This window comes from Botrytis porri (assembly GCF_014898465.1).
Source record: "Botrytis porri strain MUCL 3234 chromosome Unknown BPOR_009, whole genome shotgun sequence".
Classification (NCBI taxonomy): domain Eukaryota; kingdom Fungi; phylum Ascomycota; class Leotiomycetes; order Helotiales; family Sclerotiniaceae; genus Botrytis; species Botrytis porri.
In genome coordinates, this window is record NW_024066083.1 from 407,222 (window position 1) to 424,032 (window position 16,811).

At 30.6% G+C, this 16,811-nt stretch overlaps 2 protein-coding genes across 2 annotated transcripts; both read right to left on the reverse strand.

The window, feature by feature from the left end:
• Nucleotides 1-568: 568 nt before the first annotated feature.
• On the reverse strand, nt 569-2,167 carry EAF01_006959 (uncharacterized protein; the record flags this gene model as incomplete). Its single annotated transcript, XM_038915213.1, has 1 exon — nt 569-2,167. The coding sequence occupies one exon, from the start codon at nt 2,165-2,167 to the stop codon at nt 569-571; it is 1,599 nt and encodes a 532-aa protein (XP_038768851.1).
• A 3,366-nt stretch (nt 2,168-5,533) lies between these two features.
• Nucleotides 5,534-8,314, reverse strand: EAF01_006960 (uncharacterized protein). Its single transcript, XM_038915214.1, has 4 exons — nt 7,480-8,314; nt 7,132-7,430; nt 5,768-7,082; nt 5,534-5,707 (listed from the first exon to the last, which is right to left on the reverse strand). The coding sequence occupies exons 1-3, from the start codon at nt 7,877-7,879 to the stop codon at nt 6,048-6,050; spliced, it is 1,734 nt and encodes a 577-aa protein (XP_038768852.1). The 5' UTR covers nt 7,880-8,314; the 3' UTR covers nt 5,534-5,707; nt 5,768-6,047.
• Between the last annotated feature and the right edge of the window lie 8,497 nt (nt 8,315-16,811).

Genomic DNA, 16,811 nt, shown 5'->3' on the forward strand with positions numbered 1-16,811 from the left:
AAAACTGCATCTATAAACTTCTCCTCAACTCCAATTGTTCACACGGCCTGCGCTCGTACACCTCTGATATAGTTGTTCGAATATAAATGGATTATTATGAAGAAAAAATCAACATCATATCAAAACATTATAATTTTTAGGATATTGTTTTGATTATTATCTTGAACAATCTTACTCAGTAATACATCAAGAAAACATCCTTGAAATATTGAATTTCAAAAACTAGTAAATAAGTAGCTTGTGAAATCAATCAATGATCAGATTTCGATTATAATAGATTCATGTGATCGTAATGTCACGCTATGTCAAATCACTCAAGCGTCCACCGGATACTCTGATCCGTTGAGTAAAAGCTGGGGGTTATACTAGTCATTGGAGTAGTATAAGCTAGTATTATGGTGGCTGATATTGAAGCCTTGTATATTACGCTAGGGCGTACTAATAGCTGGATTATCCACTGGAATATGTATAGGATATAAGTCAACTACCCCACTTTCCGACCACCCCCTGTTTCCGACCACCTAAAAAATTCATATTATCTACACTTAAAACTTTAATAACTCAATAACTATTGAACTTCAATGAAATCGCCTGTAGAATCACTTTCTATAGCACTAGAGCTATCATCTACCTCATCTTCACGATCTCCAGCTTCAATTTGTGTACGCCTTATAGCTCTAATCCCTGCGAACTTCGAATTTGGAGATACCACAACCTTTCGCCTTTTTCTAGGTAATGCTTCATCTAATTGATATTCTAGCTTTCTAATCTTATTCTCTGCCTCTAAGAGTTCATAATCCTTAGCATCGAATCCTTTTATAATCTTGCGAAATAGTAATCTTCGTGTTGGCAAATCGATCTCCTTCTCTTGAATCATTATATCTCTATATTTTCTGATATCGGCTCCTTTTTGAGGGGTTTTCCATTGAATAAACGATGAATATATATTCCATTGAAGAATAGGATCATCATCAGATTCAGGATTAAGTGATAAAACCTCTCTATTGCTATTTTCAAGCAAAAGTCGACTCATAAGAGGTTTAGCCATATTTTTGGGCCAAAGACCACTAGCTTGCCACCCAGACTTGATATTTTGAATAGTTAAACCTTCTATTCTAGCCTTCTGATAGCAAGAAAGGAAATTGCGCTTTCCAATTGGTGAGGAATCGGATAATAGACTTAATTTATTAAGTTCGATTCGATATGCACTTTTTAGGGGTGAGAACACAGATAAATCGAGTGGTTGTAGTACGTGTGACGTATGTGGTGGGAGAAATAAGAGATATATGTTGTTATTAAAGCATTCTAACATAAATGCTGTAGTTTCATGGCTTCCGTGTCCGTCCAAAATGAGGAGTCTTGAATTTTCCGGCTGAATAGGGGTAGTTTGAGGGATATAGATCTTTTTCAGCCATTCTAAAGCTGTAGCATCTGTAGTCCATCCATTTTCTGTAGCGGTAAAGTTCCAACCCTTGAATAGAGTCAAATCTGTTGGAAACCATTGTTGTTGAACTGATTTTCCCTTATATATTACAAGGGGAGTAATGCTTTTTCCATTGGCTGAAATGCATTCTATAAAAGAGGTCCAAATTCGAGATCCAGGTTGCTTTTTTTGAATAAATCTTCGATCAGTGCTTCCTACTACTAGTCCATTAAGACCCTGACCCTCCATTATACCTGCTTCATCCATATTCCATCTGTTGGCCGGCTTAATAGCCTTGATTTCAGGGATTGCGAGGTTCCGGAACCACTTCTTAATAATATCAGATGTAGCACCTGAAACTCGTGCAGAATCGATTTGATGTTGCTTCTTAGTTCCAATATTAGGATGCCTTCGAAAAAAGCTATGTATCCATTTCTTTCCAAGTGAGGGATCCTCCCCTCGTACAATAAGGAGGTGCTCTGCCATCTCTCTGATTTGACGATGTGTAGGGCTAGTACCAAGAGCTTCCTGTACTAATATCCATTCTGCTAGTCGATTCTCCTGAATTGGAGATAACTTTTGAAGTATTTGGGCGCCTTTTTGATGCGAAACTCCACCATATATTCGATCGTGAAGTGTGGTACGTGGAACACCATAATCCAAGCTAGCTCTTCGTATGCTTGCTCCATTTGTAATCGCTCTAAGAGCCTCTGCGATATCTTCTTCGGTATATCTATTCTTCATATCACAATTATAATAATATCAAAATTTCAAATCAATTGATTAAAGCATTGTTGAGTTATTCAAAGTATAAATTTTATAATTACTCAAAGCGGTGTGGTTTTTGAGGTGGTCGAAAAGAGGGGGTGGTCGGAAAGTGGGGTAGTTGACTTGTTAAAGAATACTGGTAATATATTGAACTACTGGATTTTAGTGAATTCCTAAGGGTTTCAGTTACATTCCTATGGGAGGTCAGAAATATTCAATAAATCTCTTCCCAAATGGGCAATATTGAAGCTATTTTCATTGGAATTCATTGGAATTTATTGAGTTCCCGTATTTCCGTATCCTAATAGTGTTATACATAGTTTTAGTAATTCTGGTGATATGATATTCAATAATATATATTGAAATATGTAATAGAAATGCAATGCACCTCACTAGAGTGGGGCGTATACAGAATACCTCGTATACTAGGTATTCCAATCACTAGGTTACACTATAAAAGAGGCAGAAATTATACTTCAACTTTATTCTTCACCTGATGAAGAAAGCTTACTGGATCGACCACCCATGATTAGAAGATTGCATTGGCCTGTCAAAAAATTGCCAAGCTGTAGTCGAGCCAGGCTTGATTGAAGCAGGGAAAGTAATATGTCTATCGTGACACAAATTTGTTGTCGAGTACGAATGTAAATTTGTACTGTTGTTTGAACGTTGTAACTATCGCTCTAACCGATGTAACATGATATTCTGATATGAAATCTTGGAGTTTGATCCTCCGCTTCCTCAGGATAATATCTCAGCTTCCTGGTATCTAACAAGAGGAAGTTTGTCTAGAATCCTCTGATAATCTACTTGCAGCGGATATGCTACTCTTGCACATTCAGAAGAGTTCCTACAATAGAAGCCTGCCAGCATGCTCTGTTTGATCAATGCAATACTATGTACAGCCCAGCATATATACAACTGAGAGATTCCCCAGGTTCTCCACAGCAGGACACGCAAGTTGTAAGTGGAAGAAGGTGGATCAAGACAGGTTTGAGTGAATCACTTTCTTGCAATACAGGATAAGCTTCGCTGAACGAGTGTAGAAAAGCTGCAGTTTCGGCATGGTTCAGAAAAAAGACTGAAAATCTATACTCATCGATTCTCATGAGCCTTGGTCGTGCTCCAGGGCACAAGAATTGGTTTTCGAGCCACTATTTCGATATTGAATCAGTCTCTCACTTGATAAATATTAGAAGTTCGAAAAACGAGTCGATGAGAAGTTTCAGAATTTAAGCCGGCAATAATGACTGACTAAATGCTGTCACTCACCATGCTCTCGTCATTGGATTTATACGTAATATCTTACTCGCTGTACAAGAGACAAAACCTCTATCATCACTCCCAGAAAGTAGAATAGTCCGGTGTCTGAACGGACTATAGCAGGGAGATCATCATACAAAGCTAGAGCAGAATCGTAGAGAGCTGTAGAAGCCTACTGCACTCACATTCTTCTTCAACGTTGCGTTCTTCGATTTCCGATCCGAAAGAGCAATACTGAAGTTAGCAAATTTTATATAAAGCCACAAAGCAGTGCGAAGCAAAGCCTAAAGCTTCTCAAACTCCCTCAAACCAGTAGATTATTAACTTCTGTGAGACAATCTATTCATATCGCGAGCTTGGTAAGCTCCCATAGACCAACCAATACAGTCATCTACACGATTATCTTCTCAGCTGAATTCTAGCCACTGAAACCCCTAGGGAAACTACAAACCCTAAAAGAGGGGTAAGCTGGCGTAATCAATATGATACTACATGACAGTGAATAGAGGACATCCTATTTCCATGAACTGTGTACATAAATCGCAAGTATTCCAACTTTCTTTTCCTAATTGACATGCTCAGAGCGAAGAGTGGCTGGACTGACTGCTGAAAAGTTCAAAGGCTGGGATTTTAAATCAATGGCCAACATTATTCGTTGTCCGACGAAGGGTCTATATTTTGAACATCTGGTTATAGAATATATTGTATGTGAGTGTGAATATTGCGGGAATGACCATGATAATCTCCTGCTGTTATAAATATTATTGCAATACTACTGCTACTGAATATTTCATGTTGTCATTTCTCTACAAAGCAATTATTATCCAGATGAAATTACACGCCATTTGTCAAATATCAAAGATATAATAAATTCATTAACCTCTTCATCCTAGAGAAATGTATACAAAGTGTTGCAGTATCATGCTCACAACATATAGATCTGCTATAGCATCTATAAGTTCCTCGTTGAAAGCCCTTACAGTTTCGAGTTACAAACTGCAAGTCATCAAATAAACCAACGCTTATAAAGTTTCATGATCGTTCAGGTACAAGTACAACAAGCCGAAGTGAATACAAAAGGCCCGCTCCCCTCAGTTGCACACAGACACAGACCTAAACACAAACCAAAGAAGATAAGGAAACTAACTATACTAAATCATCTCTCATCAAGATCAATCCATTTTGACCTCACACACTATAAGTTCACGACTCTAATTCCGCCAGAACCACCGCATATCCCAACTATAGCTTCAACGCAGTATTTACGCAAATCCAATCACCCCCCAAATCCACAACAAACTTTAACCCCCCCTCCGTCTTCCCTCACCTCAATCAATCAATCACCCATCCCAACACCTCCAACTTCACACACCAACCCCAGGGCCCAAAACTCCAAGAAGTCACTGAACAACAAATCACATCCCATATCTCATTAAGCCATGTCGTGTGTGGTAACATCACATCCAACGCATAAAAACACGGGATCTCCATTCACAATTCTTGCTTCTCTTTCAATTGTACAAGCCCACCCGAGCTTGTCATTTACTGGCTGCTTCACTAGAGGCTTACATTCTCACCTACGATGTTTCAATTATCTTGTAGAAGGAGAAGCTTGTTCATAGGTAAGATAGGTATGAAGAACATGATGTTCGATACACATCATTCTTACCTGGAAATCCACTCGGATCTCTATTCGCTGATTCCGGGCAGTATATACTCTCTCATATATGTGTCAGCGGGTGCGGCCGTTACTTCTCGGAACCTTCCATCAGGGTTGATGCTTGAAGACTACGAGACACTTTCTACGAAGTCAGCAGTAAGTACCTTTGCTGACTCCAAGTACCGTCCATCCACCCATTCATCCGTCATCAACCTCGAGTCCAAGTCCAAGCTCAGCCCGAGCCGCAACACATCACCCACTAAACTCATCTCACCATTTACAAACCACCCCCCATTTCCTTGCCCAACCCCTTACCTCCCCGACAAGCCCCCTCTCCATCCCCATCCATCTGACCCGTTCCTAAAAACCCACTCCAAAAACTTCACACCAATTAACTCCCCTACCCTAAGCCTATTCTCCACTAAAAGCCCCGCCCTAAACTCCTGCAAGCCATCTCTTCGTCTCCAAAGATTCAGAAATCGATTTGCAACAAAAAACACTATTGTCACCAATCCCACCCTGAAGTTTCTATAATTGAGCTTGCCAAGCAACTCGAAAACCCAACTAAATATGTGCCATGCGATGAAATCGATCTATTAATACACATTAGATTACCCCTCCAAATCACCGGGACTTGTTCGTAATATTCTTACTATAGAATGATTCATGTATCGACGTTCTATTCTACCATTGGATAAAGCATGCAAATATAGAATTAAAGTAGTATAGGCAATACGCCATCCCATCCCGCGCTTCCGGGTTGTGATTAGGCAAAAAGAGTGCACGCGCTTGCGAGATGTCCATGCAATATAAATGCGTTGGCGATGGTTACACATGACAACAAGCGAGGTCATTAATATGAGTGAGCATCGTATTCGCTTCTGTGATACAAAATTTGATATATGATATCCTATCCAAAGCAAAGTGGGTAATTTATCCTTCCACCACTTCTTTCTCGATTTCCCAATCCTCCCACGTCGGTTTATCATATCCGTTTGGACGACTGGCTCTTTCGAATCCGACTCGTATTCCTTCAATTGAGACGGGACTTCTGCACCATTTGATTTCTTCGCCGAATCCTTTGCTGAATGTCTTTTGCATATTTTTCTCGTCGAATAATTCGGGATGTGCTCTCCTCATACTTTTTAGTGCTCTCCCGCCAACTTCATCCACACTATCCGCATGTCTCAGATCGAAGAAATGATCATCATGATCTTTTCTAACCTTTTCTTTGATATCATCGCCATATAATCCTAATTCCAATAAAAACACATCATATTGACAAAGACTAGTTGTGCCTCTCCAACTACCTCCTTCCTTAGCTCTTCGATATAATCCCACCAAGGCAGCAATAGCACCCATACATCCAGTTCCATAATCAGACATGGGAAAAGGAGGAACGACAGGTTCATTAAGCCCCATGAATTCTCCTTGAGCCCAGGCTACTCCCGTTACACAATCTGCGATTTGTTGCCATCCAGGTCTGCCAGCCCATTCTCCTTGATAACCAAAACAATCTTCGGAGACATACACAATCCCTTTTCCTCTTCCAGAAATCAATTTTACGATATTCTCAGGTCCATACCCTAATCGTTCTAAAGCTCCAGGTCTATATCCATCGAGAATAAGATCTGCAGATTTCAGTAATTCCTCAAACGTCGCACGACCACTTAGCGTTTTAAGATCGATATCCGCGGTATGTTTACCAGTATTTCCATCGACTTGGAAAAATGGAACATCAGATAAGTTCGGAGATGTGACTTTGATGACTTGAGCCCCATATTCAGCGAGTGTTCGACCCATAGCAGGCCCTGCAATAATACGACATAATTCTAGTACACGAATTCCGGATAACACTTGAGGTTTGGAAGTAGATGTTCCGGGAGCAATTTCTGGGAATGGACATGGTGGAGAATCATCTTGAAGTCTATCGAGTTGCCATGGAGGTAAGTTGAGAAGTGTTTGGCCCTATATGGTAAGTTAGTAAAATAGAATAGAGTGAGATGAAAATTCTTACATGGCTTGTCTCTTTGAAATCTTCCCATTTCAAAGCTGTCACACCAGCTTGATCTATTTCAGCATTCATGATCTCCAATTCAGCGGCCGTATATTGTTTGACATGCTTTTCAATAACATCAATACATTCCCTATAATCTGTAAGATCTGGTCGATATGCTTCCAATCCGATCATATTCAATGTTTTTCCAGCTTCTAATGATCCATGGATATGAAAGTATTCCCCTTGGTTCTTAGTTTCATAAAGGTTCGCTGAAAGTCTGCGATACAAGATAGCTTGTGCTTTGAGCAAATCGGTATCTGTGAAATGTATCAATAAATATTCCTGAAATATACTAAAGGAAAATACCTTTTAGTTTCGATTTAACATCAGGGTGTTGTTTATTCATTCCAGCAATTGTAGCAATATAAGTTGAAAATAAGAAAGTAGCAGTTTGCTCAAGATTGATTTCGATTTTTCTTTTTTGTTCTCCATAACGAAGATCCGCAATAGCAGCTACAACGCTTGCTTCGACTGATTTCAATGCAACTGTAGCTTCGGTTTCTTTGAAAGGACACGGGAAATAGATTTGAGTTCCATCGGTTGCAGTTGTATAAGTAACATCTTCTAGATGTTTCAAAACCTCTGAGGGAAGTTCACTACTGACCAATTGCTGTAGAGTTTGAGTAGCTTCTTGAGAACCAGTAATTACGGAATATGGTGTTGAACCAGAATGATCTGCTGGCATGTTCTTGGTAGAATTGTCCATGGTGATATAGACCTCTTCTGAAAACTTTATGATGTACAAGAATCAAAAGATCAAACGTTGAAACGAGACCTCCATTGGCATTGCAAGTCCATTCATCTTATATATACTTTGTCTAAGGACCGAGGGGCAATTCAGTTCCGAAGTATGCCCCGCTCTTCTTCCGTGTACCTGACTAAATGTTACCAATGGTATTACCCAGAGTTCTCCGTGGGTTTGAATGATTTATTAGTATATTCATGGATCCTGGAATTTATTGACTTGCGAATCATAGATTTGTATCAATGTTAAGACAGGTTGCGGTCCGAGATGTTCCCATAGCGAAGTTCCGACGATGAGGGGTTCACATCCGACATACTTGCGGATATGAACCCTATAGACAAACTTCAACCGAGCATTTTCCTCAAATATAAGATTGACAATAAATTACATTAGAAGTGCTCATTGTAATTGAGAGACGACATCAAACAGATACTTGGGAAAAACAACCGGATCATTGATCGGCTAGGATATCGGGGGGTTAAGAATCTTGGTTCACTCTCCCGAGGTTACTTTTCCGCACCAGCCCGATAAGCCACAGTCACCAGCCACATTTAGATGTCAACCTTCCACCAGGAGTTTCCATCCCGTATGAGGGCTCCGTGAACCCACTTGGAGGTTTACATGTAAGCTTCTGGAGCTCATTTGCGCTAAGATACTCACTCGCAGCCAAGAGCAAGCAAATTACATGAGTCATCATCTATCCCATAGATAGTTTTCACTTCCATTGCTCGATTTCTAAAACTTATATTCATCGCTGCTTTCTATAATTTTATTAAGAACCTATTAATCTAAACCTCTTAAACTTATTATATGTTTGAGTTTTTATGAAAAAGTAATGTTTTAAACTATAAGATTATACTATTAATTAAATAAATTCTATTAATCTTATTCTCAAAACTTTAATTCTAATGGTTTTTATAAAATTAATTATTAAAATTAAAACAATTTCGAAATTATCTTTATAAATACTTGTTAATTGAATTTTTTTTAAATCTTTCATATTATAAATAATATGAATTTATGATAAAAGTTTATAATTTACTTTTAGTAATTTTCATTGAAAAGTTGTTCAAGATTTTTAAAAAAAGTAAATTTTTTATATGATTTTTATATAAATTAAAAAATAATATTTTAAAACTTTAAATCTGTAACACTTTGCCATAGAAAAACTACAAAAACAAAATACAATTTATCCTTAGAATCTATAACTATAGAATTGAGAGTAAAGTGTTTATAAAGTATACCTATATATTAGCTATATATATATATGTATATATATATATAAGCAATTATAATTATAATTAAGACCAATCCATAATATTATTTTCTTTTTTAAAAAAACTTACCCTTAAACTTTATAATTACCTATTTAATTTATATATCAATAATTGTAATAAAATATTATTATTTATATAATTGAATAATATAATAAACCAGTTTGAGTACAAACTTTACTTTTTTATAATAAAAAGGTATATAAAAAATGAAATATATTATTCTATAGTTTTAATAATAATTCGAATTTTCAAAGTATATAGATCTTTTTAATCTCCTTATTTCTTTTAATCATTTTATTTCATTTTATTCTTTATTATTAATATATCTTTAATATTATTGAGAATTCGTAGTGGTAAAAGTAAATTATTATTGGTGTAATTGAAATAGTAAAAAATAATATATATAATAGTAAATTGTTTATTATATCTTTTATATTTTCAGTATTAATATATTCTATTAATAGTTTATAATGAAATAAAAGGCTATATCTTTTATTTTATAGGGTAAGCATTTTATTATAAAAAAATCGAATGATAATAAAAACATTCTGGAATTCAAGCTAGAGGATTATAATAATAATGAATTAAATTATAAAGATATAAATAAATGAACTTTTTCCTTTCATCCTCCCTCGAAATATAATCGGCTTACCTAATAAATATGATTATAAATACCAAGAATAATGTGTTCGAAGATATAATTAACTATCAATACATTTATTAAATATATCCATACTATTATCTTCTAAAACAAAATTTAAAGAAGAAATATAATTCTCTTTTCGATTATATTAATAATTATAAAAAAAAGTTTGCTAATAAATTGGCCATAATAGTATATTATTTTCAAGATCTTAAAAAGAATAAAATTACAAGGAAAAAGATTATGAAGGATTTACGTCAAAATTAATCTAATTATAATTTTGATATAGTTTATTATTAAAGTATTAATTTCATTAATATTAACAAGTTAAGGTTTTTGAGTAGAAAGTTATTAAAAAAGATAATACTATTATAGGAATAATATATTCATAAAGATAATTGAATCTGTACTGGCTGTATTTATAACTATATCTCTGGAAAAGATGATAGTGTTTATTATTATATTCCCAATTAAACTTCTAATTAAATTTATTAACTACTTTGTTTAAATATAAAATATAAATGTAAATGTTTATTTAAAAAATAGATTTATACTCTATTTCTTTAATATTAATCGATCATTACTAAATATAATAATATAATAAAGATAAATTATAACTTTACCATATTTTAATAAAGTTAATTTTATTAATATAATTTGATTTACAAAAAAATCTAAAAAGTTGTATTTCGAAAAAAAATGCTTTTAGTTATTTTTGTTCGAAAGGATATGAATTATTAAATGGATAAAGTAATAGAGTAGGGAAAAGAGTTGAAGTAATAATATTAACTAACTTTAATTTAAATGAAAATCGATCTTCTAATAATTTAGGTATAATTAAAGAAGGTTGAGTATAAACTTAGTTTTATTACTATTTAAACTATAATTAACCATTGTTTTACCTTTCAATTTATAATTATTCTTTCCTCTTTAATTATTATTTGTAATTAAGAATTTGATTAATATTTTAATTTAAATTATTTAATCTTTTCTATTATATCTCATTTAATTATAATCATTTCTATTTATAAAGGATATCTTTCTAATCTTTTTTAAATCTACTGTTACGGGAGCTGCCTCTAGGGTCACGTGGAAGTGTCTAGAGATCTCTCGAGGTGGTTTAGACTAGACTTCAAGTAGGAATTCAATAAGGTTGTAACTGGTTGCAATTCTCGTAACTATAGTAATGAAACTAATGATTGTTCTTGAGCACGAAGCTCTACATTGTAATGAAATCCCATTCCCTTATATAGACCTTCGTACTGTACTGGAGCGTTCAGGACCTAGAGAGGTCCTGGACCTTTGGTCTGTATGGACCTACATTCCGTTATGCCTGTCATGCAGGGTCCATCACGTGCTAAGAGTCATGTGACGCGGTACCGAGGATGGACCGGCGTAACAATAAAGTCTTATATAAGATCTAACTACCTAATGATTTATAAGAAAGTATAAACTAAGTATAATCCATTATTAATAAGAATTCAAATTAATCATCTTAATAATAACTTATAAAGGATTACAAATACTATTAGAAATATTAATTATAAATCTCAATCTAACTATTAGTTTATAGGTAATAAATAATAAATAACTTTACTTATATTCCTAAGATATTATTAAATTCTTATTAAAATTTTAATATAAATTGAAAACTATAATCAAAGATTATAAATTCTAAGAATTTATAATATCTATAAATATAATATAAATACAAACGGGCTTAGTTTCTTGAATTAATCAATTTATAATAAGGTATAGAAATTACTTGTTTAATTAATTGATTAATTATAACAAATACATTATTATAATTATATTTATCTTTATTGACATTATAATAATTTATAATAATATATTATCATATTTGAACTAGAACAAATAATAGGTATAAAAAATCGAGGGTGTAATTTCTTAAAACGGAGTTACATTTGTATTTGTAATAATTCTATATATATTATTTTATAATTTGAATTGTTTTATTTTAATAATACTGTTTTATTAAGAGAACAAATATCTTCTTTATACCAGGATATATGATTAAAATTGAATTATAAACTTCACAAATTAGATAGATTTGTAAATTATTAATATTCAATATATAAAGTTGATTATTATAAAGTAAAAGTCCTTTTTCAAAAGTAAAATACTTATACGATTTAATTATATAATTATATAAAGCTTTTAAATTTTAAAAAGATCTATTTGCTTTAATAATTTAATTTATAATATCGAAAAGTAATATAATAGTATATATATCAATATATATAATTATATTCGGATCTTATTATAAGAATTTATATATAATCTTTATATTTACCTAATCGTTTTTTATAAACTATTAAAAACAATTCTTTTTCTTAATATTATTTTACTAATTCAATTTATTAGTATAATATATAAGCATATTTATAAGAGGATTGTTCTTTTCAGTATGGTATATAATAAGAAAATTGTAATTGATAAATAATTTTGCTTAATATATTTAACAAGTATTTAATTGTTTAGTTAATATAAAATATTTGAAAGCTTTATAATCAATATAGACTTTAATCTAATATAAGAATCCGACAAATTCGACTTTTTAATAGTCTAAAGACTTGATAATTACAAGTATTTCTTTATTATAAACTTTATAATTCAATTTAATAACAATTATTATTTTTAAAAAGTAAATAATTAATAATCATTTATTATTATATCTTTAAAAGAGTATATTGGTAATTATATTATTAAATATATCGGTTTTTAATATATAGGGTAATATATAATTATAATATTATAGAAGAGAAATAAAAATAAATTTATTTTTGAATATAACAAATATATTCTAACAGATTTTGTTAAAGTGAAATGTGATATTCGTTTTTATAAATTTGTAATAAGGTTTTATTATTATATTATAATCCTTAATAAATTGGTAATAAAAATTATAAAACTTTAGAAATAACTAAATACTTTTTATCATAATAGGGTAAATCCAAGTAATAATTACTTTAATTTTTTCTAAATCGATTTATATTCTTTTAATAAAGATAATAAAATCTAAATATTTAATATATTTAATATTAAATTTATACTTTTTAAGATCTACTTATAGGCTAATAATAGATTTAAATTATTTGAAAATATATTTAATATATTCTTTATATTTATTTTCATTTTCAAAATAGATTAATATATTATTAAAATAAATAGTATAAAAATCATTTAAATAATCAAATAAAATATTATTTATATATTATTAATAAATTGTAGAGTTGTTTATCAGTTTAAAAAATAAAACTTTATATTTATAGAAATTATATTAAATATAAAAAATAATATACTTTTTAAAAGTAGAATTTATATAAATATAATGAAATGCTTATTAAATATCTAATTTAATATATACCTTTGTATTAATAAATTGAACAAATATCTTATTAATAAAAAGTAAAAAATATCTATTTTTATATATTAAAGAATTAAATAATTAAAAATCTATATAGAATATTAAGCTTTTATTTAATTTTCTTATAAAAAGAATTGATATAGTAAAGGGTACTTAATTGAGTTTTATAAATTCTTTGATAAGATTTTTAATCATATATTCTTTAACGATTTTAAACTGTTTGAGTAATATTTTATATAAAGGATTATATTTAAGAGCTTTTTCATCTTTTTTTTAAGAATACTCTTATAATTATATAATTAAAGGAGAGATAGAATATCGAAATTACATTTGAAGAATGTTTAATAGTATTACTAATAAACTTTAAGAATTGATAGTTTTATTTCAATATTTATAATAATATAATTAAAAGTAGTAATTATTTCTAATTTAAAATTGTTTAAAAAGATAATTATAATTGAAATTTAATAATTATTATTTTAATTAGATTTATAAATTAAAATAATATTGTCAATTTCTATATATATAATCACAAAGATCTTATAATTCTTATTCTTTTTATAAATGAATTGAAATTATATTAATTTAAGTATACAAATGTTGAATATATTGAAGATATAGAAAGGTAATGATTTATATACAGCTTAAATAAGGGCTTTGGAGAAAGTAGGTTTCTTTCCCAGTTTTACTAAAACCTGAGCTTTAATAAGGATTGGAAATACTTCCTTAATATCTTAAAAAAGGGTAATAATTATTTTTAATAAAATCGCTATTATAGTTTGTTATCTGTTATTCAGTTTGTAATATATATTATTTAATTGGATATCCCGATTATCAGTGTCTTATTGTTTTAAGTAATTAATTTTAAAAGCTTAAAGACTATCTTTAATTCAAATCATATTTTTTAATAAAAAAATAGTAGAAAACACTTTATAAATTAATCAAAATATTAATTAAAACAATCTAGTTTAATTTGAGTCTTTATTAACTATATATAATCTAAGATTATATTATAAGATTTTAAATCTGTAATGTAAAATAGTATATATGATTATTATTAGATATTAATTATAAGATTAAGAAATATATAATGAATAAGAGCTTTATCTATTATATTATTATAGCCTTTGATTTTAATAATAATATTAAATAGTAAAATAGAAAGTTTAAATATAAGAAATAATAACATAAAGAATATCTTATTAATAAAAGTATAATTATTTGTTTTAGAATTTATAAAAGATTAAGTTTTAAATGAATATTTGTTTTTCGATAGAATATAGAGTAAGGTTATAAAATCACTTTTTATTAGTTTTATTAAATTGAGAAATCTTATATTTCGAATTATATTTAAATAAGAACTTTTATTTAAATATTGTGATTTAAATATTAATCTTTAATAGTATAAATAGATTCGATATTTTTCGCTTATATTTTTAAATCTATATCCTTCTTAATACTTTCTTTAGTATTATAGAAATCTTCGGATTTTTTAGTCTTTTGGATTTTGATTATAATATTGAAGTTATTTGTGTATGGCGTTATATTATAGTTTATTCTTGAAATAGGGATTGTAATATTATAATTAAAGTTGTTTTTTGAAATAAAAGTAATACTTGATTTAAAGATTTTTATATAATTGTTTAAAATATAAAGAGGATAAAGAATATAAGCTTGAAAAGATAAAATAGAATTATTAGATAGTTGAAAAGTATTTTTAGATATACTTTCTATAGAAGTACTATTAATAGACTTTTTGATTAATATATTCCTAATTTGTTTATAACAATTATATTCTTAAATAATAACTTCAAATTTGTTGATTTCTATAAGCTTATTAATAAGATCTTTAATAATAATATATTCTTTGATATAAAAGCTAATAGTTTATTAAAGGAAATCGAACATTTTCCTTTTTAAATTATAAAAAAGTATTTTATTATTAATAATTTCTATTTGTATAATAAATAATTAAAACTTTTAATATTATAATATGAAATTACCTTGTTGGGTATTATTAAGTATAATCTAATATTTGTATTTAATTTATGTATAGTCGATTTTAATAGAATTCTTATAAATTGCTACAAGCTTATTAATTAATTGAATGTTACGGGAGCTGCCTCTAGGGTCACGTGGAAGTGTCTAGAGATCTCTCGAGGTGGTTTAGACTAGACTTCAAGTAGGAATTCAATAAGGTTGTAACTGGTTGCAATTCTCGTAACTATAGTAATGAAACTAATGATTGTTCTTGAGCACGAAGCTCTACATGTAAGGAAACCCTTTCCCTTATATAGACCTTTGCACTCTGCGATCCCATCGATCCCACTCACTGAGAGTAGTGGGCGTAGTGGGATCCCACTGATCCCATTGATAATAATCGGTGGGACTGATGGGATGGTCCATCACGTGATACTAGTCCCGTGAGTCTTGTCGTCCTGTCTTATTTCCTGTCCTAGGGCTAATCCCTTGGGAGCTTACTAATCCTAGCAAGACCTCTCTTGCTTACTGTGTCCTGTATTGCTTATTCTTCTTAGGACCCTACTGTCCTAGGAACCATGTCCTATGATTCAGTGTATTCTATAACTAATACTATATACATGCCTGAGGCTTTCCTTGGGTGCCTAGTGTCCCCCGGTATACTGCAGCTGAATCACTGAGGCCTATAATACCATTATAGCCTATAAGTCAGTGATTCTACAGCCTGTTACTAATCCGTTGTAACAATTATTTAATTAATTATTAAATAACCATACAATTATATAATAAATTATAGATAATATAATATTTTATTATAAAAGAATTATAAGAATAGGATATAATTTATTCTTAAAATCTATAACTATAGAATCGAGAGCAAAATGCTTATAAAGTGTATTTATATATTAGCTATATATATATGATCGTACATATATGCGCATGCATATGTGAGCAATCGTAGTTGCGATTAGGGCCGATCCGTGACAAAATCTTTATTTAAAAAATCCTAAAATCTGAAATTTTCGAAAGAAACTTAAAATGATTTAGATTGTATACATATAAATTTTCAATAAATTTTATTTATAAATAAAAAAGTTTTTTTTATTAATTTTGGTAATGAAAGGTAGTCTAAAATAGGAATGGTCAGAAAGTACCCTATTTATTCTTGATGATTAAATTACCTAGCTAGGAGACTTTGTGTACATTCAGCAAAAGATGGACCAAAGTCAATTGAAATTTTTCCAATGTGTTCTTTTGTGCAGGACCGACTAGGTAAATGGTTGGATTTCGATTGACTTTGGCATGTGTTGAACAATAATTATCCGGGCAGCTAGAAAGTATACAATCCCGCCACCACATCAACCGGCAGCAAGATGTCACTCATGAATATTCAATATGAGCTTTCGATTCAGGTAGGCGCTTTTTCGTATCTTTAACCCGCGCACTCATTTTAAACAGACGCAAGGTTCCGGATTCAAAGCTTGATCACGATCCAAACAACTTCAGCCCTTATTTTCGTGGACGCGTTACGGTGCACAAATAGATGCACGATACCCGCATGAGAATATCTACACTTGACGGCCCGAACCAATCTACGAAAGTTCT